This window comes from Lissotriton helveticus, chromosome 12 (genome assembly GCF_964261635.1).
Source record: "Lissotriton helveticus chromosome 12, aLisHel1.1, whole genome shotgun sequence".
Lineage (NCBI taxonomy): Eukaryota > Metazoa > Chordata > Amphibia > Caudata > Salamandridae > Lissotriton > Lissotriton helveticus.
Window position 1 is genome coordinate 123,276,891 of NC_136073.1, and position 27,105 is coordinate 123,303,995.

General features: G+C 46.1%; 1 protein-coding gene across 8 annotated transcripts in view; it reads left to right on the plus strand.

Annotated features, from left to right (window-relative positions):
* LOC144799967 (beta-galactoside alpha-2,6-sialyltransferase 1-like) overlaps positions 1–27,105 on the plus strand; it is a 419,348-nt gene that overhangs the window by 257,306 nt on the left and 134,937 nt on the right. For 4 of the 8 annotated variants that reach the window (XM_078671614.1, XM_078671612.1, XM_078671615.1 and 1 more), the window contains exon 3: positions 682–779. The exons of the other annotated variants lie outside the window; for them this stretch is intronic. In XM_078671614.1, the coding sequence (XP_078527740.1) occupies positions 682–779 (98 nt within the window). The remainder of the gene's footprint in view (positions 1–681; positions 780–27,105) is intronic. 8 annotated transcript variants of the gene reach the window in all.

Below are 27,105 nucleotides of genomic sequence, written 5' to 3' on the forward strand. Positions count from 1 at the left end.
GATGTGCAGATGAGTTCTGGAATCTCCTGTGAATGCTCCCAGTTGTGAGAACAGGTCTGGGCCACGCAGCCTAATATTTTGCAGCCAAAAACGCAATCTAGATTTAACTACAAAGTCACTGAGCGTGCTCCTGGTCGGATCCCTCTGCCTTGCTGAGTTAAATGCATAGAATTTCCTGCAGGTGTATTTACCACCCATGTTCCTGCAGCTAATATTCCACCTGCACATTATAAATAGATCTTCTGTTTATAGGGAGGCTGGTAAAACGAATCCATGAACAACAGAGCCCTCTGATGCAAAAGGATAGCACATCCAAAAGGGAAAAAAGTTTTCTAGCACAATATAGAAGATTTACTATTGCCCAGCAATTTGATAAACTCCACGATATTGACTACCAACATATCATCAAGAAAGAAAATATTTACCTCCGTATGTATGTCATCTGTGCAGTGCTTAGTAATAGCAGAACTGCAGTATGAAGCACTGTAAAAATATAATAATAATCATCATCATAATAATCATAATATTAATCAGTGTATTATTACAATTATCATTGGTATTATTATTACTGTTATAATTACTTACTAGCACCTATCTTTACCCTCCCATGGATATGACAAGTGTGATTCTAAAAGTGCTCTAATCATACCTCCACCTTTCAATCCCACCCCACCATTCCAGATGCCCATGATGCAGTTTTGAGGTTTAACGGCGCCCCCGTGCTCCGATATGCAGACGATGTGGGAACGAAGACGACTCTCCGTTTAATCAACTCCCAGGTAAGGTGGCATGGTTACTGAAGTGTCAGAAGTAGAACTACAAATAATTTCAAATAACTTCTACTTTATCGTAAAGCTTCATGGAGCTGTGGGAAAACAACCCAACAGGTAGCGTCAGAAGAGACCTTTTAGGAAATAGGCAAAGTAGGCTCTGGCCCAGGGCCCCTATCTTTATAGGAGCCACATTATTTAGTATCACAGCAGCCTCAGGCTGTCTGTAGGTTTCAACCAACCAGTTTAATTACATACTTTCTTTTTTTAGACAACCCAGGCTTCACAGTTAGAACGACCCCCACCTGAGATATAGAGAGGGATAAAGAAAAATACGTTTTAGATTCTGGTTGGATTCTGCAAGTACTTTACCCTTTTAAAGTGCATAGAACCAACTCAACTTCACAGGCCTTTGCCTTTATGCAGCTTGTGCCACTTACTGTGCCGTAAAGATTGGCATTGTGTGCTCTCCCTGTGACTGCATCCTTGTGGAGCTGCTGCCAGACCAGTGTGATAATAGCCTGAAGCCACCTGACTCCGAATACCAGTCCCATGCAACACAGGCAGAGCAATGAACAAAAGCACCCATCAGGACCATCTGCCTGAGTGGTCCTGATAGACTAGCTTCACCACATACACATTTTGGATATGCTTGGTTGGACCACTAGTCTTTCTGCTCTTCTGGCACAGTCCACCTGGAGACCGCTTGCGCCGAGGTAGGGGCTGATAGTAGGCAGTGTATAGTCAATCAATCAATCAGAGTACTTGTAAAGCATGCTACTTACCCGTGAGGGTCTCAAGGCGCTGAGGGGTCTGGGAGCCACTACTGCTCGAAGAGCCAGGTCTTGAGGAGTCTTCTGAAGGTGAGTAGGTCCTGGGTCTGCCGTAGGTGGGTAGGGAGGGTGTTCCAGGTCTTGGCGGCGAGGTAGGAGAAGGATCTGCCGCCAGAGGTTGTTCGTTGGATGCGGGGGACAGCGGCGAGGGCGAGGCTGGTGGAGCGGAGCTGGCAGGTGGGGGTGTAGAAGCTGAGTCTGCTGTTAAGGTAGGCTGGTCCGGCGTTGTGGAGTGCTTTGTGTGCGTGGGCGAGGAGCTTGAAGGTGATCCTCTTGTCGACGGGGAGCCAGTGTAGGTCTCTCAGGTGGGAGGTGATGTGGCTGTGGCGGGGGACGTTGACGATCAGTCGGGCAGAGGCGTTTTGGATGCGTTGTAGTCGTCGTAGGTGCTTGGCTGGGATTCCTGCATAGAGTGCGTTGCCGTAGTCCAGTCTGCTGCTGACGAGGGCCTGTGTCACCGTTCTTCTTGTTTCGGTCGGGATCCACTTGTAGATCCTGCGGAGCATGCGGAGGGTTTTTTAGCAGGAGGAGGAGACGGCGTTGACCTGTTTAGACATGGAGAGGGAGGAGTCGAGGATGAATCCTAGGTTGCGTGCATGGTCGGTGGGTGTCGGTACTGTTCCCAGTGTGGTCGGCCACCAGGAGTCGTCCCAGGCTGAGGGGGTGGGTCGGAGGATGAGTACCTCTGTCTTGTCCGAGTTCAGCTTCAGACGGCTGTTCCTCATCCAGTCAGCGACGGCCTTCATTCCCTCATGGAGGTTAGTTTTGGCGGTGTGCGGGTCCTTGGTGAGGGAGAGGCTGAGCTCGGTGTCATTGGCGTAGGAGATGATGTTGAGGTCATGTTGGCGGGCCACTTGTGCGAGGGGGGCCATGTAGACGTTGATCAGCGTCGGGCTGAAGGAAGAGCCCTGGGGGACGCCGCAGATGATGTCGGTGGCCTCAGATCGGAAGGGCGGGAGGCGGACGCTCTGTGTTCTGCTGGAGAGGAAGGACGTGGTCTAGTCAAGGGCCTTCTCTTGGATTCCGGCTTCGAGGAGGCGTGTCTGTAGAGTGCGATGGCAGACTGTGTCGAAGGCGGCTGACAGGTCCAGGATATTTTGTCGTTGTCTAGTTGGCGCCTGATGTCGTCTGTGGTGGTGATGAGGGCTGTCTTGGTGCTGTGGTTGCGTCTGAATCCGGACTGGGACTGGTCTAAGATGTTGTTGTCTTCCAGGTGGCGGGCCAGTTGCATGTTGATGATTTTCTCCATGACCTTCGCCGGCAACGGGAGCAGGGAGATGGGCCGGAAGTTCTTGAGGTCCTTGGGGTCCGCCTTGGGCTTCTTGAGGAGGGCGTTGATTTCGGCGTGCTTCCACCTTTCCAGGAATGTCGCTGTTTCGAAGGAGATGTTGATGACCTTCCGTAGTTGGGGTGCGATGGCAGCATCTGCTGTGTTGAATACGTGGTGTGGGCACTAGTCTGACGGAGATCCAAGGTTCCACTGTCCAAGTGGAGCCGCTGCTGGGTCAGTGCAGTCACAGCCTAGTTCCATCTTACTCAGACTCCCCGTTTCTCACAGAGGAGGAGTGGTAGTGCAGTAAAGAAAGAGAACCCTCTATATATACACAGGCTCCTAAGGTGAGGCACCAGTCCATTCGCGCCACTTTCAGCAGGTTTGCTCAGGTGTTGGACTTGGCCCTTCTGTCAGGTTCACCCCTGAACTTTTTGACTTTTAATGTTACATCAGTATAATGGTTTCTGGTCTTTGCGCACTTTAGCACTGTGGCGCAGTGTAAAGTGTGTGCGCTCTCTGAGTGCATGTGTGAGATTGGCCTGCCCTCCCATAGGAATGCATGGGGAATGTGTGTGTCCATGGTAATTCCTGATGCGTGGGGAGTGCAAGGTTGAGTTTGGTATATGCGGACTCGTGTGATTAAATGCTGCGCGGTGATGTGTGCAGCTTTAATGTGTCTAGTGTGGAAGTGCCACTTCTAGAAGTTGGCCTGCCTGTGCAGTAAATGTGATTTGACTGTCTGGCTTGTGATTGGCTGGAGCTGTCTGGTGTGCCTGGCTCCAGGAGTCAGGATGGGTCTGCCCCGGTGGTGAATGGGGAGATCTGCATGTTGATGAGAGGGAGGGGCTGCACATGGGACATGAATAAGGCTGGGCTTTCCCTCCACAATGGTGGCTCCGCCCCCTGTGGTGCGACTGATGTCCCTGGCCTGTCCTGTGAATAGGGAGAGGGGCTGAGTAAAACAAAGTGCTCCAGAACCAGCTGCGTCTGGTTTGCCCCCACCCTGCACCCTAGAGACAAAGGGATTTGGTGTATAAAAAGAGGCTGTGACCTCATGTTAAATGCTCTTGTTTCCTGACTTGAATCTACCAGGGGAGTGCTGCTGCTGGGGCCCAGGGGAAGTGTTATACAAAAACGGGTTAACCCAAACAAGTCACTGGGACCGGGGTGCTATATGGTATATTGAAAAAGGGGTCCCAGTGGGAGGTATCTAAAATACACAATAGACTTAGAACAAAGATATCTCATTCATTTTTCTTTTTAAACACACTGTTGTTTAATCACAATGTGTCATTCACAAATGCATAAATTCCTTCAAAAGTGCAATAATAAAGTGCCCCGGGGAGAAAAAGGAGAGGAAGGGAGGTTGTGTGTGAGAGGAGGGATGTGCAACAATTGGTCATACTGCAAGCAAATCTTGTCAACACATACAAGCGAGTAAAATACACTTAAAATTGGCTTCAGAACACTGAGCCACAGAATAAAGATTGAGCAATTAATACTCTGCAGTTACATAAAACACCATACTACCGCCGCTAATGTTTAGTAATCGTAGTGTTGGTTGCGTCGGCTGGTGTATAGTTCTAGCCGTCGACGTTTCGACCCCTATGCATACAGGTAGGTGTACATTAACCTTAGAACGGGGTCTTCATCAGGACAAGGGGGACCCAAGCGGGCGTGTGTTTCTGTGAAATTGAAGTGAAGTCTGTGTTATTATACATATGTAACAATGAATTAAAACCGCGCTCTAGGCGCCACAAAGACCAATAAAACCAACAGTTGAATAATCACCATGGAAAGTTGGGCCATCCGTCTCTCAACAAGGACAGGAGAACGAGAGGAAACCTGTAAAGACAGGATGGAGGGGTACTTTAAGCACATTAATTCAAGTACCCAAGCGACCCCTATAGCGTGGATCAATGACGGTAACTTATGTGTAAATTAGAGTTATCTGGTTCCTTGAGGTCAAATTCGGATAGATGCCATCATGGTCATCTCGGTTCTACAGAGGATGAAACAAACACACAAGGGCGTGTAAACTGCACCTACTACACGCACTAATCAATGGACAAAATACTCCGCCAAGTAATTCCCAATTACTCACTTGTCCACGGAGTTCAAGAAAAAGGGCATCCTATCCCTTAAAATCAGTCTGAATCCATCAAACATACTCCGACACTACAGACAGGGATATAACCAAACCATGCCAGTCAATAAATACTCTGGCTACGTCTATGCATACAACTGGCCACGATATCTAGGGTCAACAGTATAACCACATTGCAGACTTACATGCACGGGCCAATCTGTCGCCGCCGTGCTTCCGGGTCAAGGAACCGCAGCCGCGGTCTTCGCACACTGCAAAAACCAATTGAAAAAATGGGGGCAGTCAGCTAGGCGTTCACTCACTCAATTACAGTATGTATCCGGTGTCACCACACCCCACGGCGTTCTTACCTCTCCGTCTATTCTGAAGGACCAAACCGCATACACGCTCCTCCGTCAGCTAAACTTTTAGAATTAGCCACCGCATCCAGCGATTGTATTGCTGGTGCGATCACGTGTGCTCTGACGTCACGTGATGGACATAGAAAAAAGACTCCATGCACTACCCAAAACTTTATCTATGTGTAGGTGCATCATAACGTAAGAGTGTGTAGCAAAGTTATTTAGTTGTTATGCGCCATATTACTGGGGGAAGCTACGACAAACCATATTCAATATCTTTCCTTTAAAACGTTTTAACAAAGTGGAATTTTTGTTAGCGTGATTAAATTCTGTCTTATGGTACAATTTTGATCGTCACGTACCTCTCGGACAGGAGGGTATAAACGACATCCATAAAATACATTTTGGAAAAAACGACAATATTATTAGGATTATTATTCAGTACATTTGAAAAGCTGAAACACGTACATTATGGTTGCCGTGCACCTCTCATGCAAGAGGGTGAGGCGATAGTCATATAATGTGTCATCCACTGAATAACAGTATTAATCGGGAAAAGATTGCGCTCCCATTATAGACGCCGCGCACCTCTCAACCAGGAGGGTGAGGCGACAGTCACAGAATTCATAGATGTTATTATCAAAGTTTCTAGGCATGAGGGTAACAGAGATATTCATATGATGTATCAAACCTATTCCTGTAGATGTAAAGATACGTTTACCTGCCTAATCTGGCTAATTGAGCGTGGCTACTATCTGCCTCGTTCAGGCCATTGTTGATCGAGTCCAAATTGCCATCCATTTGGACTCACGGATGTTCAAGATTGATGCTATGGGCCCAGTGTTTATTAATGATCTTCTTAATATCATTACTCCTAGTGGAGAAAGTGGTCACACAGATCATACGCTCAAGGGTCTTATGTTCACTCTCTGTGGGGTCAAGTAACGTCGCCTGTGGGTTATACCAGGCTCTCTTTCGGGCTTGTTTCACGAGTCTTCCTGGATATCCTCGTTCAATGAGGCGGTTGGCAAGGTCCTGTGATTCTGTCATATAGTCGATTTTTCTTGAGCAGTTCCGCCGAATCCGTAGGAACTGTCCTACCGGTAGATTGTCTTTGAGGCCCCTGGGGTGGTGGCTTCCATACTGCAGGAGGGAATTACGTTCCGCAGGTTTCCTATATAGAGTTGTTTGCAGAGTGTTGTTTTCGGAGAAAATCGTGATGTCTAGGAAGGCGATCTGTTCTGAACTTGATTGAAGTGTGAACTGAATGTCAGTGCTTCTTTCATTCAACCACACATGAAAGTTCGTCAAATCTGCTTGAGTCCCATTCCAAATACATAGCACATCATCGATGTAACGGACCCAAAGGTCCAAATTCGTGCTGAAGGGGTTAGAATCGCTGAAGATAAACTTTCTCTCAAAATCATCCATAAAGATTGTGGCCAAATCTGGGGCAAAAGTAGCCCCCATCGCCACTCCCTTCGTTTGAAGGAAGAATTCCTCTTCAAACATGAAGAACTTCTTCATCATTGCAATTTGGAGCAGCTCTAGGATGAAATCAGTCGGTACCGGGACTGGTGCGGTTCTTTGATTCAATGCCCTCTCCATGACTTCAAGTGCCTCCTGTTGCGGAATACTAGTGTACAGGGACACTATGTCACAAGTCACTAACAGTTGTCAATTGGGATCGAATGGTCGTTGATCAACCAAATTAATTGTCTGTGTCGTGTCCCGGAGATAAGCTCTGGTTTTATTGGCTATTGGTTTTAGAAAAAGTCAATATATTGGCAGAGTGGTTCAAGCATCGACCCACAGCCTGACACAATCGGACGTCCTGGCGGGTTTTCCATGTTCTTATGTACCTTGGGTAGGGTATAGATTGTGGCCAGGCGTGGATGACTTTGGTTAAGGAATTTAAATTCTTGTTCTGAGACAAAACCCTTGTCCACTCCCCTTTGGGTGACTCGTAGGATCTCAAGAGCCAAGTCTTTTGATGGATCCTTGCCAAGTTTCCGTTAGCTAATTCCGTCCATCAGTTGCCTGTACAGTTCCTCTTTATATTTGCACACATCCTGTACCACGATCGCCCCACCCTTATCTGCGGGCTTGATTATCACTTCCTTGTTGTTCTTCAAGGTGGCCAGTGCTGTCTTTTCAAGTTTACTCAGATTGAATTTGGTATACTTTGGTAGATTCAGGAGTTTGTCTATATCTCGTATCACCACATCTTCAAAACCCAATATTTTATTGCTCATGGCATATGTAGGCGAGAAGAAGATTGAGGGCTCTCTCAGTCCTGTAATCGAGGTCTTTGGTTGTATGGTGGAATTCCTGAAGTACTACCGTAAGCGGATCTTTCTGAAGAACCTGTACAGTTCAGTTTTCAGTTGGAATTTGTTGGGTGGTGATGTTGGAACATAGGACAGGCCTCTGCTCAGAACCTTAACTTCGTCCTCTTTCAATTCATATTTGGAGATGTTCACCATCGGATTGGATGTCCTGGCCCCCTGGTTGAATTCAGGATTTTCTACCATCGGTAAACCTTCCTCCTCGTGGATATCTCCCCGTGGTTCTCTGGTCGGAAAGTCACCTGTTTCTGGGCCCTGCCTCTGCCTCCGTCCCAGTTGGCGGCATTCGACTGTTGTCCCCGCTGCTGTCCACAGGCCCAGTTGTTGCCTCTTCCCCGAGGTGGTCTCCATTGCCCCTGGCCTTGGCCTAAAAAAGGATTCTGTTGATAGGCAAAGTCTTGGTACTGGTAATTATATCCAGTGCTCGGGCCCACCTGTTCCGATTCACTCCCAGAACTGTATGATGAATCGGAGAAGGTGGTGAAATTCCTCTTTCCTCTGTACCCTCCGCTTCCGCGGTTGGTGAACCGCCCTTGTTTGTCTTGTTTATAATACTCGGGCTGTAGGTACGGGTACACGGTCTTCTTATCAAATTGGTGTAGGTCTCTAGCCAATTTTTCTAATTTTTTGGTTTGAGTAGTTACATCGAAATCTTTCAGGGTAGCGTCCAATTTATCTAGAGCATTCTTAGCAATGGTAAGTGTGCTATCACCACTAATCTCCGCTCTTAGTGCTGCAATCTCCCTTGAGAGGACCTGTACCTATTCTGCCGCCGTCTCTACTCCCAGCACCATCCAGTGCCGGGAGCAGTTATTCGCCACAAAACTAAATCCCTCCTTAAACTTGGGCACATCCACGAAGATGGCCGGTTCAATCTTAATTTGCAGGCCCACAGGGATGATATTTTCTTGGAGGTACCTTGTTAGTAGATGCACATGGAGGCGAGTTCTAATACGTTTCTTTTCTAGCCTTTCTAGCCGTGAGATTTTATCGTTTAATGTAAAGTCAATGTTTGGTTCTGTAGTTGAAAGAAAATTATTCGAAGGATTCTGTATCAATTGATTTATATAATCCTCTGTATATGATAATAGTTCGTTCTCAAACATGGTATTGCTTGCCTTAGTCAAGCTTCAAAAAACAACCTTACAGGTGTGCACCTGCTCAGAGAGTGTTATACAAAAACAGGTTAACCCAAACAAGTCACTGGGACCGGGGTGCTATATGGTATATTGAAAAAGGGGTCCCAGTGGGAGGTATCTAAAATACATAATAGACTTAGAACAAAGATATCGCATAAATTTTTCTTTTTAAACACACTGTTGTTTAATCACAATGTGTCATTCACAAATGCATACATTCCTTCAAAAATGCAATAATAAAGTGCCCCAGGGAGAAAAAGGAGAGGAAGGGAGGTTGTGTGTGAGAGGAGGGATGTGCAACAATTGGTCATAGTGCAAAAAAATCTTGTCAACACATACAAGCGAGTAAAATACACTTAGAATTGGCTTCAGAACACTGAGCCACAGAACAAAGATTGAGCAATTTATACTCTGCATTGACATAAAACACCATGCTACCGCCGCTAATGTTTAGTAATCGTAGTGTTGGTTGCGTCGGCTGGTGTATGGTTCTAGCCGAGTTCTTGAACCACTCTGCCAATATATTGACTTTTTTCTAAAACCAATAGCCAATAAAACCAGAGCTTATCTCCGGGACACGACACAGACAATTAACTTGTTTGATCATCAACCGTTTGATCCCAATCGACAACTGTTAGTGACTTGAGACATAGTGTCCCTGTACACTAGTATTCCGCAACAGGAGGCACTTGAAGTCATGGAGAGGGCATTGAATCAAAGAACCGCACCAGTCCCGGTACCGACTGATTTCATCCTAGAGCTGCTCCAAATTGCAATGATGAAGAATTTCTTCATGTTTCAAGAGGAATTCTTCCTTCAAATGAAGGGAGTGGCGATGGGGGCTACCTTTGCCCCAGATTTGGCCATAATCTTTATGGATGATTTCGAGAGAAAGTTTATCTTCAGCGATTCTAACCCCTTCAGCATGAATTTGGACCTTTGGGATAATTTTGGACAATTGTTGCACACCCCTTCTCTCACACACAACTTCCCTTCCTCTCCTTTTTCTCCCTGGGGCACTTTATTATTGCATTTTGTAAGGTCAATGTTTGGTGCTCTAGTTGAAAGAATGTATTGCTTGCCTTAGTCAAGCTTCAAAAAACAACCTCGCAGGTGTGCACCTGCTCAGAGAGTGTTATACAAAAACGGGTTAACCCAAACAAGTCACTAGGACTGGGGTGCTATATGGTATATTGAAAAAGGGGTCCCAGTGGGAGGTATCTAAAATACACAATAGACTTAGAACAAAGATATCGCATTAATTTTTCTTTTTAAACACACTGTTGTTTAATCACAATGTGTTATTCACAAATGCATAAATTCCTTCAAAAATGCAATAATAAAGTGCCCCAGGGAGAAAAAGGAGAGGAAGGGAGGTTGTGTGTGAGAGGAGGGATGTGCAACAATTGGTCATAGTGCAAGCAAATCTTGTCAACACATACAAGCGAGTAAAATACACTTAGAATTGGCTTCAGAACACTGAGCCACAGAACAAAGATTGAGCAATTAATACTCTGCAGTTACATAAAACACCATGCTACCGCCGCTAATGTTTAGTAATCGTAGTGTTGGTTGCGTCGGCTGGTGTATAGTTCTAGCCGTCGACGTTTCGACCCCTATGCATACAGGTAGGTGTACATTAACCTTAGAACGGGGTCTTCATCAGGACAAGGGGGACCCAAGGGGGCGTGTGTTTCTGTGAAATTGAAGTGAAGTCTGTGTTATTATACATATGTAACAATGAATTAAAACTGTGCTCTAGGCGCCACAAAGACCAATAAAACCAACAGTTGAATAATCACCATGGAAAGTTGGGCCGTCCGTCTCTCAACAAGGACAGGAGAACGAGAGGAAACCTGTAAAGACAGGATGGAGGGGTACTTTAAGCACATTCATTCAAGTACCAAGCGACCCCTACAGCGTGGATCAATGACTGTAACTCATGTGTAAATTAGAGTTATCTGGTTCCTTGAGGTCAAATTCGGATAGATGCCATCATGGTCATCTCGGTTCTACAGAGGATGAAACAAATACACAAGGGCGTGTAAACTGCACCTACTACACGCACTAATCAATGGATAAAAGACTCCGCCAAGTAATTCCCAATTACTCACTTGTCCACGGAGTTCAAGAAAAAGGGCATCCTATCCCTTAAAATCAGTCTGAATCCATCAAACATACTCCAACACTACATACAGGTATATAACCAACCCATGCCAGTCAATAAATACTCTGGCTACGTCTATGCATACAACTGGCCACGATATCTAGGGTCAACAGTATAACCACATTGCAGACTTACATGCACGGGCCAATCTGTCGCCGCCGTGCTTCCGGGTAAAGCAACCGCAGCCGCGGTCTTCGCACACTGCAAAAACCAATTGAAAAAATGGGTACTTGAATTAATGTGCTTAAAGTACCCCTCCATCCTGTCTTTACAGGTTTCCTCTCGTTCTCCTGTCCTTGTTGAGAGCCGGACGGCCCAACTTTCCATGGTGATTATTCAACTGTTGGTTTTATAGGTCTTTGTGGCGCCTACAGCGCGGTTTTAATTCATTGTTACATATGTATAATAACACAGACTTCACTTCAATTTCACAGAAACACACGCCCCCTTGGGCCCCCGTGTCCTGATGAAGACCCCGTTCTAAGGTTAATGTACACCTACCTGTATGCATAGGGGTCGAAACATCGACGGATAGAACTATACACCAGCCGACGCAACCAACACTACGATTACTAAACATTAGCGGCGGTAGCATGGTGTTTTATGTAACTGCAGCATATTAATTGCTCAATCTTTGTTCTGTGGCTCTGTGTTCTGAAGCCAATTCTAAGTGTATTTTACTCGCTTGTATGTGTTGACAAGATTTGCTTGCACTATGACCAATTGTTGCACATCCCTCCTCTCACACACAACCTCCCTTCCTCTCCTTTTTCTCCCTGGGGCACTTTATTATTGTATTTTTGAAGGAATTTATGCATTTGTGAATGACACATTGTGATTAAACAACAGTGTGTTTAAAAAGAAAAATTAATGAGATATCTTTGTTCTAAGTCTATTGTGTATTTTAGATACCTCCCACTGGGACCCCTTTTTCAATATACACGGGGCCCAGGGGAAGGCTTGCCTCCCTAGGCCCTGCCTAGCCCCTGGATGCCCTGGATACTGGAGGACTTCTTTTGGACCCTTCTGCCTTGCTGGAGTATTTCCAGGACCTTGAAGAGACTCTGGGGGCTGCCCAGCACCTTGGGTGTGCTGGCTTTCATTTTTTCATGCCCCTAGCTCTCCCTGCGCTTTGTACCCCTCTGGGAGCACTTTATTTTAGCTTTGCAGTGCTGAGCTGCTCTCTGTCCTGAGGGAATCCCTGCTGTATGGATTCCCCCGAATTCAACCAGCGCGGGTGCCCACCCCGCTTATTTCGATGTTTTAACAGCAGGAGCCTACCCTGCATTATGCCTGCACTAATATTGCTAATTATGGGTGCCCACCCCGTTTCTACTTTTTTTTTTATCTCGAGGGTGCCCACCCTTCATTTTGCACAAAGAAAATGACTGCCGCGGCTGGGCCGAACAACCGGAAGTCAGGCGGCCGGACCCCTGGAGCCGGGCGGGACTTCCGCTTTCTTCCAGGAAGTCCCGCCTGCTGCCGCGCTCTGATTGGGGGAAGACTGCCCCGGAAGAAGGAAGTCTTGGAGCCTCACAGGCTCCATCTAAAAAAAATGCCCCGGTCCGAGATGGGGGACCGGGTGAAGACTGGCACGTCGAGATGACGGAACTCTCATGCGGTGAGAGAGCCCCGCAATGACCGCCGCCTGTGTTTGGAGATGGGCGGGCGGGGGGGCGCGAAGCACATTGCCAGTGCCTGCCCCCCCCCTGCACAGTGGAAAGTAGTGTTGCCGCCGGAGCCCGGTAAGGAGAGGGCTCGGGGTTCTTATCTCCGGGTGCGGCCCCCCCGGGCAGCGGGCTGCCCCAGCAGCGGAGGCAGCAGCTCTGCGAGCCAGATGGTTCCACCGATGGGGGCATCATGAATATTGGCGGAGCCAGTACGCTGTAGAGGACTCCCCATTATTTTGAGAGCCTGAGGGCTCACACATGTGCAGTATGTTCGTTCTGAGCCTGCGGGCTCCAACAATGATGGCAATGTTTATTTACAGAGCCCACGAGGCTCCCAGGGGCGTTGGTGTGTTTAGGGCCCCCGGAGGCTCCACCATGGGGGCATGTTTTCTTTCCGGAGCCAGTGTGCTCCATGGGGGCAAATTGATTTCTATCCCCAGTGCTCGCCCTTGGAGCAGAAGTGTTTGTTCCAGAGCCTAGAGGGCTCCAAAATGTGCCATATGGATTTCTAGAGCCAGAGGGCTCCAACGGTTTGGCGCAATATTCTGGAGTGCTAGTGAGAGCCCAGGCCACAGTTTGTCATCCTCAGCTGCCCAGCAATTAGTGGGCAGCTGCACCGTTTAGGCATTCCTTTCTAGGGACATGTACTTTGCATCTAGCAGTGAGACGCACTCCTTCGCCCTATCTTGGCCTTCCACAGCTGCGCAGCACTTAGTGCCAGCTGCAGCGTTTAGGCGCCTTTCTATTGTCCTCAGCTGCCCAGCAAGTAGTGGGCAGCTGCTACGTTTAGGTTTTGGCGCAGTGGCGCAACCTGGACCTTGGTGTGAGTTATGTGCTAATGCTTTGGGTGTTAGGAAATGTACTGTGTGTACTATGTTTTGCACACCCTGTGTTCTGATACCTCTAGACATATGTTTATGCTTAGGAGGTTGTTTTATCTAGTATAGGTTATGCTAGTGTGTTCATGGTTCCCTGCGTGATATATGCCTAAGGTGGTTAGGGTTGCGTAGGAGGTACTTACCTGCTTACCTGTTACCAGTGGTTACTGGTTGTGTGCTACATTTGCTATTTGGTGCTACAATTGTTCTATGTTCTAAGAGATAGTTCTACCAAGTGCTTATTCCTGACAGTGGTCCATGTGGCCCTGTCCTATGTACATAATCCCCTGTAAATTCTGCCCATACCAGTTGGCACAGTGTAAAGTGTGTGTTTATTATCTAATGTGTTTGGTATAATACAAAGGCTATTTTTATATATAAACCTTGTGTGGAGTTTCCTTTTGTGGGGGGCCTGGGATGTTGTTGCTGGGGGTGCATGCGCAAATACTTTACACATTGCCTCCGGGATAAGCCTGACTGCTCGTGCCAAGCTACCAAGGGGGTGAGCAGGGGTTATCTTGGCGGGTGACTTCCTTGCCCTGACTAGAGTGGTGGTTTGAGCCTGGCTTTGGCGCCAGCCTTAGCCAACCAGAAATCCCCATTTCTAACATTGGTGGCAGCGGTGGGATCAGATTTTTGTTTGCACAGTACCACAGCGACAACTGGCTCCACAACAAAACTCTGCATTTTTAGATAGTCACATAGAAGGGGATTATTGTTCTTAAGTTGGTTCTAAAAATGTAATTTCTTTGGAAATGTGTTTCTTGTGCGCTGTGAGTTAGGTGTCACTAGCTCGGGAGGGTAGATCATCCCCTAAGTGCAGTATGAGTTTTCTGGATTCACCAGTAAGGGTGGGATCCAGTGGTGGCAGCAAAAATGTGTCCAGTGCATGTGTTCCCCGTCCAGTTCCCGGAGTAATGGTACCTGTGTCACGTGGTGGTCAGGTTGACAAATCAGGGGCGGTAGAAACTGTTTTACCAGTCTGGGGGGGAGTGTGTGTGGATGAATGGTGTGTTGCACTGGCTGTGGGTGTGAATTCTCTGAGATGGGGAGCTTGCTGAATAATTGGGTGTGAGTTCTCTGAAATAAGGAGCTTGCTGAATACAAGTGGTGTGAGTTCTCTGAAATAAGGAGCTTGCTGAATACTTTGGTGTGGGCTAATGTTTTAGCTCAGACACTTAGGTTCCTTGTGTTAAACTTTTCTCAAGAATGTCCGCCAAAATGGAGCCTGCTTTTGATTTCTGTGGTCTGTTTAGATACAGTATGTTAGAGTGGGTAAGGTTCTGTGAAGAGAGAGACATAGAGGTGGGAGTGATTCCAAAAGGAGTGGCTGAGGTGTCTTCCAGCCCAGCGTGGTGGAAGAGGTTCAGAGTAGCCCAGTTAGGTCCTGGTGTAGGGGCTCACGTCCTGTCTCAGAGGAGAAGGAGTGGGTGGGACTGCATGTCTCCAGGTGCCCGAAACCCAGTCTCAGGGCCTGGATTGTTTCTTAAGGGAACATCAGGTCGGGGGCCTAGGCTTTACTAATAGGTCATTTGAGGAGCATCTCCCAGAGTGTCTGGAGAACGTGGAACCTCTGTAAGCAGGGTTCCAGTAGTACTGGTGTCTGGCAGTACCGCTCCAGTTGGTAGGGTGCAGAAGTCCAGATGGACCAGTGGGTCAGGGGCCAGCCAGAAGGGTTGTGTCGCCGGGGAGTGACCATGGTGATGCCACTTCTGTCCTGAGTGACAGGCAGACTTGATACACGACACATTAGTTATGTGTCACCCTCAAGGAAGTCCTGGTCCGCCAGGCATCTGACCAAAGGGTACGTCCCTTGGTTGGAGAGCCAGTAGCCGGTGGTTCCGGATCTGGACGTAAGGGCAACTGTAAATAGTGTCCTGAAGTTACAAGAAGAAACTTCTGCCTGAAGAGAAGGAACAGAGTAAGCTGTATGGAGGAGTACTGTCCCTGACCCGGGGGATTGGCCTGCAGTGGTTGACTTGCTGCTGAAGGAGAAGAGATAGTCTTAGACTTTATTTTCAACTTGTAGAAGTCCTGGTGTGCCAGGCATCTAACCAAAGGGTAGCGTCCCTAGGTTGGGGAGCCAGGTTCAGGTGGTTGCCTGTCCTGGATGGCAGGCCGACTGTAGCCAGTGTCCTGGCCGGTTTGTCTTCTAGGGGGTACCACTCCAGTTGGAAGGGTGCAGAACTCTGGAAGGGGGTCAGAGGGAGTCTGACCCCTGTGCATCCGGTGAATTTGGATCCCAGGTGGTAGACCAGTTAAGGGAGCTGTGACCTCGCCGTCATAGGCACCGCACTGAGCAACGTCCGCCTCGAGCCGTGCAGCCTCTGCCGCTCGCCGACTCCGTCTCGACGCTGTCATGAGCCGCAGCCTGCGCCCGACTGGCAGGGCACCGCAACGTGCAACGCCTCGCTACACCCTCTTGTGCTGGTCTGACCGCGGTCACTGCTGCTGAGGGAGTAAGGTCCTAAACTGGTGGGAGAGTTGTGTTCTGGAGGGTGCTTCTCCTGGGAGAGTGGGCAACCCCAGAAGTAGAGGTAGGGTGGGGCAACGAAGAGGGTTGTCTATGATTGAACCATAGTAGTGGAGTGCATGAATTAGCTGAAAATAGATAAGAAATTGAGAGTTTGGTTCGAGCAGGCGGCCCGAAATTATGTTTGGCCGGGAGCCCCCAAAATCCTTAAGATGTCTCTGAGTGACTTTGACAAATTGAGGAAGGCGTATGTTATATGCAAGGTAAAATTCAAATGTACTCCACAGCCAAATGCTAAGCAATGCATACAATAGCACAATTGTATATTTGCAAGAAACGTAAGCAAATCTATCTATCTTCTATTTATATATATAAAAACGAATGTATGTCTGTCTGTCTGTCTGTCTGTCTGTCTGTTTGTCCTTTATGCATTACTACGCCATTCATCCGATCGCCATGCAACTTTGGAAGGTGTTGAGTACAATCCCACGAAGGTTTCTGGCATAATTTTATTTTAAATATCGGCCCCCCAGGGCCCACATAATCTTTCGAATTGTACGCACCAGACGGAAAAACAATAAATCGTGTATCCACAAACACTCGAATAAATAAATAGAATTAAAACACCATTCTTCCGATCGGCATGAAACTTTGGGAAGTTGTTGAGTACACCTTCACAAGGGTTTCTGGCATAAACATTTTTTAAATATCGGCCCCCTAGGGCCCTCATAATCTTTAGAATTGTACCCACCAGATGGAAAAACAACAATCGGGTATCCACAAGCACTCAAATAAATGAAGAGAATTAAAACGACACTTTGAAATGTTTTCCATATTAAAATGAATATGTTTCAATAAAAATGACACAATGTAAATTGAATGTTATCATAACGAGTTTCCTTGAATTTGCTTTCTTCGGAGATCGCAGCAACACGTGGCAGGTAAGCTATTATTTTATAAATCTGCTCATTCTGAGTCCTTTGCATAATCTGAAACTGGGTGCATACAGTCTTTGGTCCCAATTTCACATTTCATGTGTGGCATAATTTGTGCTCAATCCCGTGGCATTTCCCTGTGCAGATCCTATTGGTATGTCAAAATCATGTCATAAAGGGGGTAAAACAAATGGTCTTAACGTGCTGGGAAACCAGAACTGCACATTATTCCCCATTTCTACATTGCAAATTCGTAAAACTCAGAATGATCTTTTAAAAGCTTACTTTATGGCCGGTATAAATGTATTGTTCTATATTGCTTTTAATGGTTCTGGTAAAATGATAATAAACAATAAGTAGATGGCTGAGCAGTTTGTGTAATGTCATTATTAACCAAGCTGACATCATTGGCCCATTAGACATGTTATCTGTTATGTACTGATGAAGCTCTGGGCCAACGTTTACAATCCTTAAAGTCAACGGACTTTTGCTGTAGCCTGAGAATGAAAGGGGTTACCGAAAAATTGTAGTTCCATGGACAGTGTGACCAATGTGACTACATATTGAGAGTCTGAGTCCGTATCTTGAGTTTCAAAAAGAATTTATTATAAGCTTAATGCCAAAGTAATATAAATCAATGCCAACGCATACTGTAGATACACATAATTAAGGAAGACCAAATCGACATACAATATTGGTCCTTAGCAACAAAGAACAAATCAAAAGTTCTGTAATTGCAAAACAGAACATTAAGAATAAAATCCTGATGAGTGGATGAATGGTTTGGATCTTCTCCGCATACGTGGGAAAGAATTTCAGAATCTAGCTATCCCTACACTAAGTTAAGAATAAAGGAAGCTATACTAATTCAAAAGCAAAGAAAGGTGTCGGCATCAGAACTTCTGTAGAAGGTCTGGAAACAAAGGATCATGCAGAGAATAAAGCCACATGATCAGAAGTCAGGAGAGATCTGTACCAATGTTAAAGAACAGTAGATGTTTAAGCACCCAGGCTAATGTGCTGCATAGCTAAATACATATAAGGTCCCAAAGGCAAGACCAATTGCATTGCAAATGCTTTTTTTTTTAAATTAGCACTTTCACACCCATTTTTTTTTTTACTGTCCCAAGTGGCGTGCCTCATCAGTATATAACATAATTAAAGTAAATGATGCCCACATCATTCCACTGGAGCACATGAGTTCTGGCGCTTGTGTGCATCAGTGGAATGACACAACTGCCATTGTGCCTTTTTATATTTTTTCGTTTGATGGGGCTTCACAGCCAATAGGCCCTAAAGGCAAGACCTCCTGTCTTAGCCAATGCTTGTTATATTACTCAGTGACTGAAAAGTCCTTGCTTCTTTATGGCAGTGCATGCTACTCAGATGGTCACAATAATGTACATGTTTCTCCGATAATTATTAAAGTCACCTTTGTATTAGAGAAATACATTTGAAGCTTGATTAGAATAGTTAGCTTCACCAGCTAAATCACATAAAATGAGCACTGAAAGTGCTAACTTGAGACAGGTCACAGCCACAGTTTTGGGCTGATTGGTGTCTTAAATAGTTGAAGAGTTGGAGTAGCAGTGCTTTACCACCTTAGACAACGGTTAATGTTTGTCACTGGAGGTTTAGAGGCATGTGTCGGTTTTGACTGGGCATGTATCTGCGTTTGTTGATGTATCTAAAGTAAATAAGCATTGGTAAATGCTTTAGGTTTTGCTTATGTGATTGATAATAAGCTGCTTTTTTGTTGTAAGTTGTAGCTTGGTGAGCAGGTGTGCAATATAAGTTACTGAAACTCTGTGAAAGTGTTATGACTTGTTTATTGAGAAAGACAATATATTGTGCTGTTACTGGTGGAACTATAAACTGGGGAGATTAGCTAAAGGGAAGAGGACAAAGAAAAAAAACATTCCCCCAGACAAGTATGCTTGAAATTGGTGCAGCCTGGGGAGATTAGGTAAAGGGAGGAGGAGAAACCAAACAAGCACAGCGCAGGCGATGTGAGAGCAAAATGTAAAATGCGTGCTTACACAAGGACATTAAATAAAAGACATTGGACGAACTAAAAACATGCAGCCATCAAAAGTATTCTGTTTTTAAAACATTAACCTATCTGACGGCATCTCACGGAAGCCTGAAACTAGCAACAAACTTAAATCCAGTGCACGTTCTGTTAAGTCTAGTCAAGGTGCAGCAATGCACTTAGGGATTCACTATATTAAGAATTAATGGTATAGACGACAGATAAAAGGTCACTATGTTTATCTGCTGACCATGTGGCTAAATGAAAACATGCATTAACAGTGAAAAATGTGACACCAACAGTATTAGTATTCCCCTCGTGAAGTGCTGCACTAATGCTGCACTAATGACCAAAGCACTCACACCTGCATCATCTCGACTGCAGTGAGCGTATGTTGGGCGCACATCGCATATAGTCAGAGCTTTAATAGAAATGCTTTATAAACAAATGAATCTAGCTGCATGTCACTGTCATAAAAATTTCCCTGCCCACCTTTCTATGCAGAACACAGAATTAATAAATCAATGGCACTCTTTAGTTAAAAGCTACCAAGGGATGTCAGTTTATGATTAAGTAACGTTCTGAAAGCAATCCTTAAGAATGTCAGGGCATATTATTGAGGACAGTGTTAAAAGTATTGCCAGCTTGGCGGGACCGTATACCACCTACGTTTCACCAATGGTTAGCAAAGCTGTTGTCTGTCTATAATCTTGAAAAAGCAATTTATACTAAGAAAGGGGCAAACGCTAGGAAAATAGGGAAGGAAATTTGGGAACCTATCCAAAGATGGAGAAATATAGATCCAGGGTAGGATGTATTCATGTTTTTTATGCTTTGACTGTATCTGATGAAGGTTGGCTGCAACTGTAGTGTGATTGCCTACACTGCTCTGATCTGTATAGCTTATGATATGTTATTGGATTATATGATTAGGATTAAGTCGTTATGTTGTTTTAGTGTATATGTTAAAAAAAAAATATTATCTCTTATGCAAATGTGTGCCCTGTACAAACATAAAATGGGGAAAAAACTCTAATAAAAAATATTTTTAAAAAAAAGTATCGCCACTTTAGCGGCAGGAAAATGCTGCTGAAGCGGCGATAATGAGCTTGATAATATGCCCTTGAGAATTCCAATAGAAGCCCATGTTCACACCAGAACATAGGCTTCTATGGGAATTCACAAGGGCATATTATCAAGCCCATTATCACTGCTTTAGCGGCAGTTTCCTGCCGCTAAAGCGGCGATCATTTTAACGCCTTTTCTTGATGTCATGACAACATGTCAGAGAAGCAGAAAACCGTTTGCTGCATCTGTCAGCATTAGCAATATTCACTTCCTTATAAAGAAAATATTGCAGCGCTATGGCAGTGATAACAGCAGAAAACCTGAGGAGTACTGGGCTTCTTGAAGTGGAAGCTTTAGCAATACTGGGTAAACTTGTGAGAAGAAAGGATCATGTAAGAAGCAGTTTAGCAACAGTGGAGCAAATCCTTCTTTGCTCCAGGCAGAGCTGCTCAGATTCAGTCCAGAACAGCATCCATCCTTGATACAAGGGTTATGTGTAGGCACATGGCCATATTTCCTTTGGCACAGCAGGGGCCATTCTTGTTTACATAGGGGAACGCATTGAAAATGCAATAGGTCTCGCCTTTGATTAAGTTAAAGCCATTTGCTTTGCTAATGGTATTGTATAGCAAAGCAAATGGCTTTAACTTAATGAAAGGCAAGACCTATTGCATTTTTAATGCTTGTTTAGGACTTGTGCCCTGGGTGAGAGAGAGGTAATTTAATTTTCTGGCTACTCCTAGGGCTCAGCTCATACTGTTGAAAATGTGTCCCCACAAGACCCACCATAAAAATGGGCCCCACACCTTAAGCCGTGCCTTCCACGCTAAAACACTACCACCTCCCAGCTGCAAAAATATGCCCTTTGCCGATGGCAAGCAGTTCTACCGCCTGCGGGCCATGCTAGCAGGCATCCTACGAGAAAACCTGCAACTGCATTTACGACGTGAAAATTGGAGCACTCAAAGGTGAGGTGATTTGCGCGTGATGGGCCTATTACCACCAGCGCTGTTACAGCCAGCACCCGCCGCAGAGGAACGTAGCAGCCCGGGATCTGGGATGTCATAAGACACAGTGCTGGCGCCCATCCCCGCGATTGACAGCGCCATTACTGTTTCTAGACGCTTGACAGCGCCATTGCTGTTTGTAGATGCTTGACAGCGCCATTGCTGTTTCTAGACCCTTGGTGCATTTACATAGCAGGCGCTCCAGAGAAAATAAAACGTATCAGTGAAAGGAAATTAAATGAGCGATTCTTTTTAATAGAATGGCAAGCACATGTTCCTAAAGTTTTTTGTTTTTTTAAGTAGTTTGTAGAGAATGTAGAGAACAGTACTTGGTACTGGTTCAAATAGTTCTGGTACTATTCACCCGTGGGAGCTTACTGCACCTGTGTCGTTTCAAGGCTCAGCATTATAGTGTGAAGTGCAACACAGCCTACACTTCCTTCCAATGAACTAACTAGCTGCAGACATACGATGCATCAGTGGGCTGTGAAGGCCACAATCGAGCCCTCAGTGGTCCCCTTAGGACCTCGGGTTCTTTCCGGTTGGAAGTCCCTCTGGCAGCACACGGCCGGCTGCAGCTGCACCCTGGCGTGACGTACCCTTCAACCCACCATGTGCAGCTGCACTCGCGAGACGCACGCTATGCATTCGAGGCTGCGATAATCAGCTGTAAACATTTATCTTACAATAAACAGGCTGCTGTGTATTCAGGGCCGCGTCCTCTCCGGGTCGAAAGATGGAGAAGGGCAAATATTTGGAAAGGACTGCACTAACAGATATACACAAACGAATAAAATTTTCTTTATCTGGATAACGCACTATTAGTAATACCTCCACAAGTGTCTAACGTGCACCATGAACAAAATGGCTCTTAATCTGCCAGAGCATTCTGCATCCGACCCCTGTTACTCAAAGTTATGTGGCCTTTTACATTAAGAGACTCGAGGATCCGAATCACAATACAGTTTTTTTATGCACAGCCCGGTAAACAGTTGAAATGTGTGATCACAGTTTAAAAACAAGCGCTCACCAGGCAGCCGTGGTTTATTTTTGCATCGCGCCTTCACTTTAAAGTGAAAGAGAGATGCAAAAATAAACACGCGGCGGAGCTTGTCTTTATGGGGCCATGTGTTTGAAACACATGGCCCTATAAAGATAAGAAAACGTTTGCGACGGGAGGAGGGTGGGTCGGCCGAAAGAGCCTAAAGTATACATCATAAAGAGCGCTTTTCCAATGGCTGGCCACCGTTTAGCATAAATGGTGACGTCAGCCAATGGAAAAGAGGGGCGGGGCTTAAAGCCCTTTACTGAAACTACCCAAAAACATAAAATCTCGTCGAGCGGGCTGCGCATGTGCGCAGCAACGCTAGCCGAGACCTAAAAAAGTGTCCCACTGCAGAAAACAACACGAGGAGGAATTCAAGATGGCTAATACCACAGTCAGTGGTGGTCAGGGAGCACAAGCAAGATGAAACATTTTATTACAAACCGTTAATCAATTTAGGTCCAGTGGACAGAGTGAATTCTGTTAAGCTGAACTTTCCGCATTCCTACTGACCGGGACCAATGTGGCCAAAATATCTCCAGCAGTCATTTTAATTGGAACATTACAAATTGCTTCTGCTGGCATATGGTATGCAGAAATCCAATTAAATTCTATTCATAAAATCCCCTGTGTTCCAGTTGCATCTTGTAAATGCTTCCTAGTGGCAGCAAATTATGTTATTGCTGTCTATTGATTTTTTAACAGAAGTTTCTGCTGTTTTTGTGATACAAAACCCACATGACATAAATGGATTGAGTAGAGACCTTTCGAAACTGATTGAAGAGAATTTCCAGGGGAATGCTCCTTCCTTACTTAGTTTTCATAGAATATTCTCTGTCTAGCATAGGAACAAGCAAGAGTGATACACCCAATGAATACTATTTCTGCCTGGTCAATGGAAAGCACAAAGCGTTGTATCTTTAGACCACAAGCGATGAGTAAAAATATTACATCCAGTTTCAGGCTCTACTGGCCAAGCAGCCGAGGATAGATTTAGTGGCTAGGTAAGAACTACGGCAGAAGAGCATGAGATGGTTAGCGGAAGAGTCTTCAGGTGAAAGATGGAACTGCTTTGGAGAGGCTTACGCTCACAAACTCTGGTCGTTACCACTTTCCACAATGCACAGAGAGAGGCTTCACAACACAAATCAATAAAAGTTATGGCCGTAATTGGCAAGATACTGACCAGGAGTGCATAAAGCGATGCTGCTGTTATGTAGGAGTGTTCATAGACAACATGATGAATGTGTGTATAAAATGTAATGCTGCTGCTATCGAGGACAGAGAGTAGGCAATAATACGCTCGACACAAGTGCACAATGGGCCGGTGTGGTTTTCTGAGAGCGCTCAGAGAGACAACAAACTGAAAACGAGTGCACAAAGCCCTGCTGGAGTCTCTGGGAGTGCTCAGAGACAACAAGCTGTACATGAGTGCGCAATGTTATGATGCATTCATAGGCAACAAGCTGCTCACGAGTGCACAGAGTACTGCAGTCGCTTCCACGGAGAAGCCGTAGGCAACATGCTGAATTTGAGTGAACGATAGTATGCTGGTGTTGCTCTAGAGGACACCATATAGGCAACAAGCTGAACACAAAATAATGCTCCTGCTTTCTTGGAGAAGTCATAGTCAACATACTGAATTTTAGAGCATAATAAAATGCTGCTCCTTTCTGAGAGAATTCATATGCAACATGCTGGGTGAGTTCAGGGTGCCATGCTACTGTTATTGTTGGAGCGCTGAGAGTCAACAAACTGGCTAAGAGCACCACAGACTCTTCAGGGGTACTATTTACAGCCTATTTCAGAATCTGTTTAGGATGAGTTTGTAGGTATGGCAAAGGGGGTACAGGGTACTGGGTGGATAGTAGGAATTGCTCTGCTCATGATGCCAGCGTTCTGAAATAATTTGTTTCTTCGTCTTTTTCAAAAGAAGGTTGAGAATCACATTCAGATTCAGTTTCCTTTCCTAAACCATGTTGGCAATTGCATTTAGATTAAGTTACATGTACTTTTAGATCAACCATTCCATTCCATTCCATAAATGTTTTAATTCGGTGATAAGACCAAAATTAAACTCAAAATAACAAAGACCCCTCTTCATTTAAAATATGTGACACGTTTATCCTAGCAAGAAACAAAAGTTAAAAAATTCAAAACTTCCCAACACAGAAAAACGAGATGAATCTAGCAAGACCCATCCAAGACATAAGTCTCTGAAAACACATAGTCTGCTCGGAGGACTCGTTGACATTTGAAAGCGTTTCCTCCCTACACGTACACCACTGCCTTATGATCCTTTTGAAAAACTATTCAGCCCAACCAACCTCATTTCCCCTCCATCGCTCAAACACTATCGAACAAGTTACTTACCTTCGGTAACAATATATATGTAAGAGACATAGATTAGTTATGGATTCCTCACCTTAGAATTTACCCCAGATGTGAGACTGGATCTGGGGACTCTTTCTTCAGCAGTAGCCCTGCGCGACGTTGGGTGGCGTCAGTTCACTCCGCATTCGTCGTTGGCGTCGCGGTTGCCAGAATGATGTTGAAAATCTACTTAGATGCCGGCCCTGCCTCGCTGACGTCAGTTCTTTACACGACATTCCATGCCAGAAGCGCAGAGCCATGCATGACACTGACCACTGGTGCACAAAACTAGGGCCCTGAAAGGAAATCCCTTACCCTAGAAGTCAGTTCGCAGAACGGGAGGATGGGTGGGGTGGTGAGGAATCCATAACTTATCTATGTCTGTTACAGATATATATTGTTACCGAAGGTAAGTAACTTGTTAATTTGAAAGAGACAGTTAGTTATGGATTTCTCACCTTAGAATAGATACCCCAGCAATACCAACCCCGGAGGTGGGTCTGCGAACCAAGTTCACATCAGAAAGTCCTGGAGAACTGAATGGCTAAAGAAGTAGTCTCTCCGGACATGGCTATACAGGCAGTAGTGCTTGGTAAACGTGTGCAATGAAGTCGACGTAGCTGCATGGCAGATGTCATTGAGGGGGACTCCACATCCCAAAGCAGTAGTGGCTGATGTCGGCCTGGTGGAATGAGTGCGCAACCCCACTGGAGGTTACTTTTTCACTAAGGAGTAGCAGATTTGTATGCAAAGAATGACCCATCGAGAGATGGTTCGGTTTTGCACAGCCTGACCTTTCTTGGCACCCACGTAGCCAACAAAGAGCTGATCATCCACCCTGAATTGTTTTTTGTGATCCAGATAGAATGAAAGTGCACATTTTGTATCCAGAGGGTGGAGCCTCTCCTTCTCTTTAGAAGGATTCAAAGGCGGAAAGAAGGTTGGCAAGGTGATGGTCTGTCCTATGTGGAAAGAGGTAATCACTTTCGGAAGGAAAGAAGGCTTAGTGCGAAGGACAACTTTGTCTGAATGAACAGCCAGGAAAGGTGGTTTTTAATAAAGGGCCTGAAGCTCACTTACCCTGCACTTTGCACCTTCCCACTTGGAGTGGTACCCCCTTCCAGAATTGTCAGGGTGCCTGTAGCAGGTGGCCTGCACAACTCGCCCACCAGTTCAGGGGTTCTATCCTGCAACTGTGATATCCTGAACCTGGCCCTCCAACGTAGGGTCTAAACCCTCCAGTTGAACCGGGGTCAGAGACGAGGACTCCCTCTCTCTACACCCCCTTCCAGATTATTGCACCCTCCCATCAGGGGTGGTACACCTAGAAGACCAACCGGTCAGGACACTGTGTACAGTTGTCCCACCCTCCAGGTCAGACAATACTTGAACCTGGCTTCCTAACCCAGGGACCATCCCCTGCGGGTGAACACTTGCCCGGCGCACCAGGACTTCCTTGGGAGCACATATGCCCCCCCAGGGGTGACACATAAATCATGTATCGTGTGACAATCTGCATGGTGCAGATCTCCCAACTCCTGTCCATCTGACAGTGCATGAAGATCCCCCAGGACAGAAGGGATGTTACCATGGTCGCTCCTTGGTGACTCAGCCCTTCTGGCTGGCCCCTGACCCACTGGTTCTTCCACTGGGGACTCTTTCCCCCTCTCACCCCCCACTCTGGACTTCTGCACCCTCCACTTAACAGTGGTACTGCCAGTCACTAGAACCAATGGAGGTCCACTTATAGACACTCCTAGCTCACCTGACACAGGGAGATCTCCCTCAATGGACGGTCCATCAGGACAGACTAGGCTCCCCGCCTGGTGTTCCCTTAAAGAACCATCCAGGCCCTGAAACTGGGGTTCGGGCACCTTGGGACACGCAGCCCCACACTCACTCCGTCTCCACTGAGACAGGACGTGAGCCCCTACACCCTTCCCACTAAACTGGGACCGAGCTGGGCTACTCTGAACCTCTTCCACCACACAGGTCCTGAAGATACCTGAGCCACTCCTTTTAGGATCACTCCCCAATGAGTGCCTCTTCAGACCCTCTTGCACGCAGCAAGAGGTATGTCTCCTGTACAAGCTCCCTGGGATAAGAGAACTCACACTCCAACAGGTGTTGGCACAGCTTTGGAAAACAGGAACTTACAATATGCTGTCCCACAATTGAATCACACAGCCCCCACAGGGGTTAACCAAACTATCCTTCACCTCTCCATACAGTGCCTCGCACACATACTCCACACCACTCTCTTGAGATTGGCAAGACAGTATCTGACTGTCTCTGTCACTCAAACCACACTCTTCTGGGCAGTCTTCACACTCACATACCAGGACTTCAACCATGGGGGAACCCCTCTCCCTGCACCTTTCATCTAGAGTCAGTAGAGTGTCCACCCCACCACTAGGACCATGAACCCCTGCATCAGTTTCCCCATTTACCTCAGATATACTGTGCACTACTGGAGCTACCTCATGTCCTTGAACCTCCTGGTGTATGTTAACCCCCTCCTTCAAGTCAGGCGCCAAATCTCTGGGTGTATGTACTAATCCCTCCGCATTAGAAAATTCAATTTTGCTGCCACCATCTAAGCTGGACTCCATCTCCAACTCAGCAAAGCTCACTTCCTGAGCTACC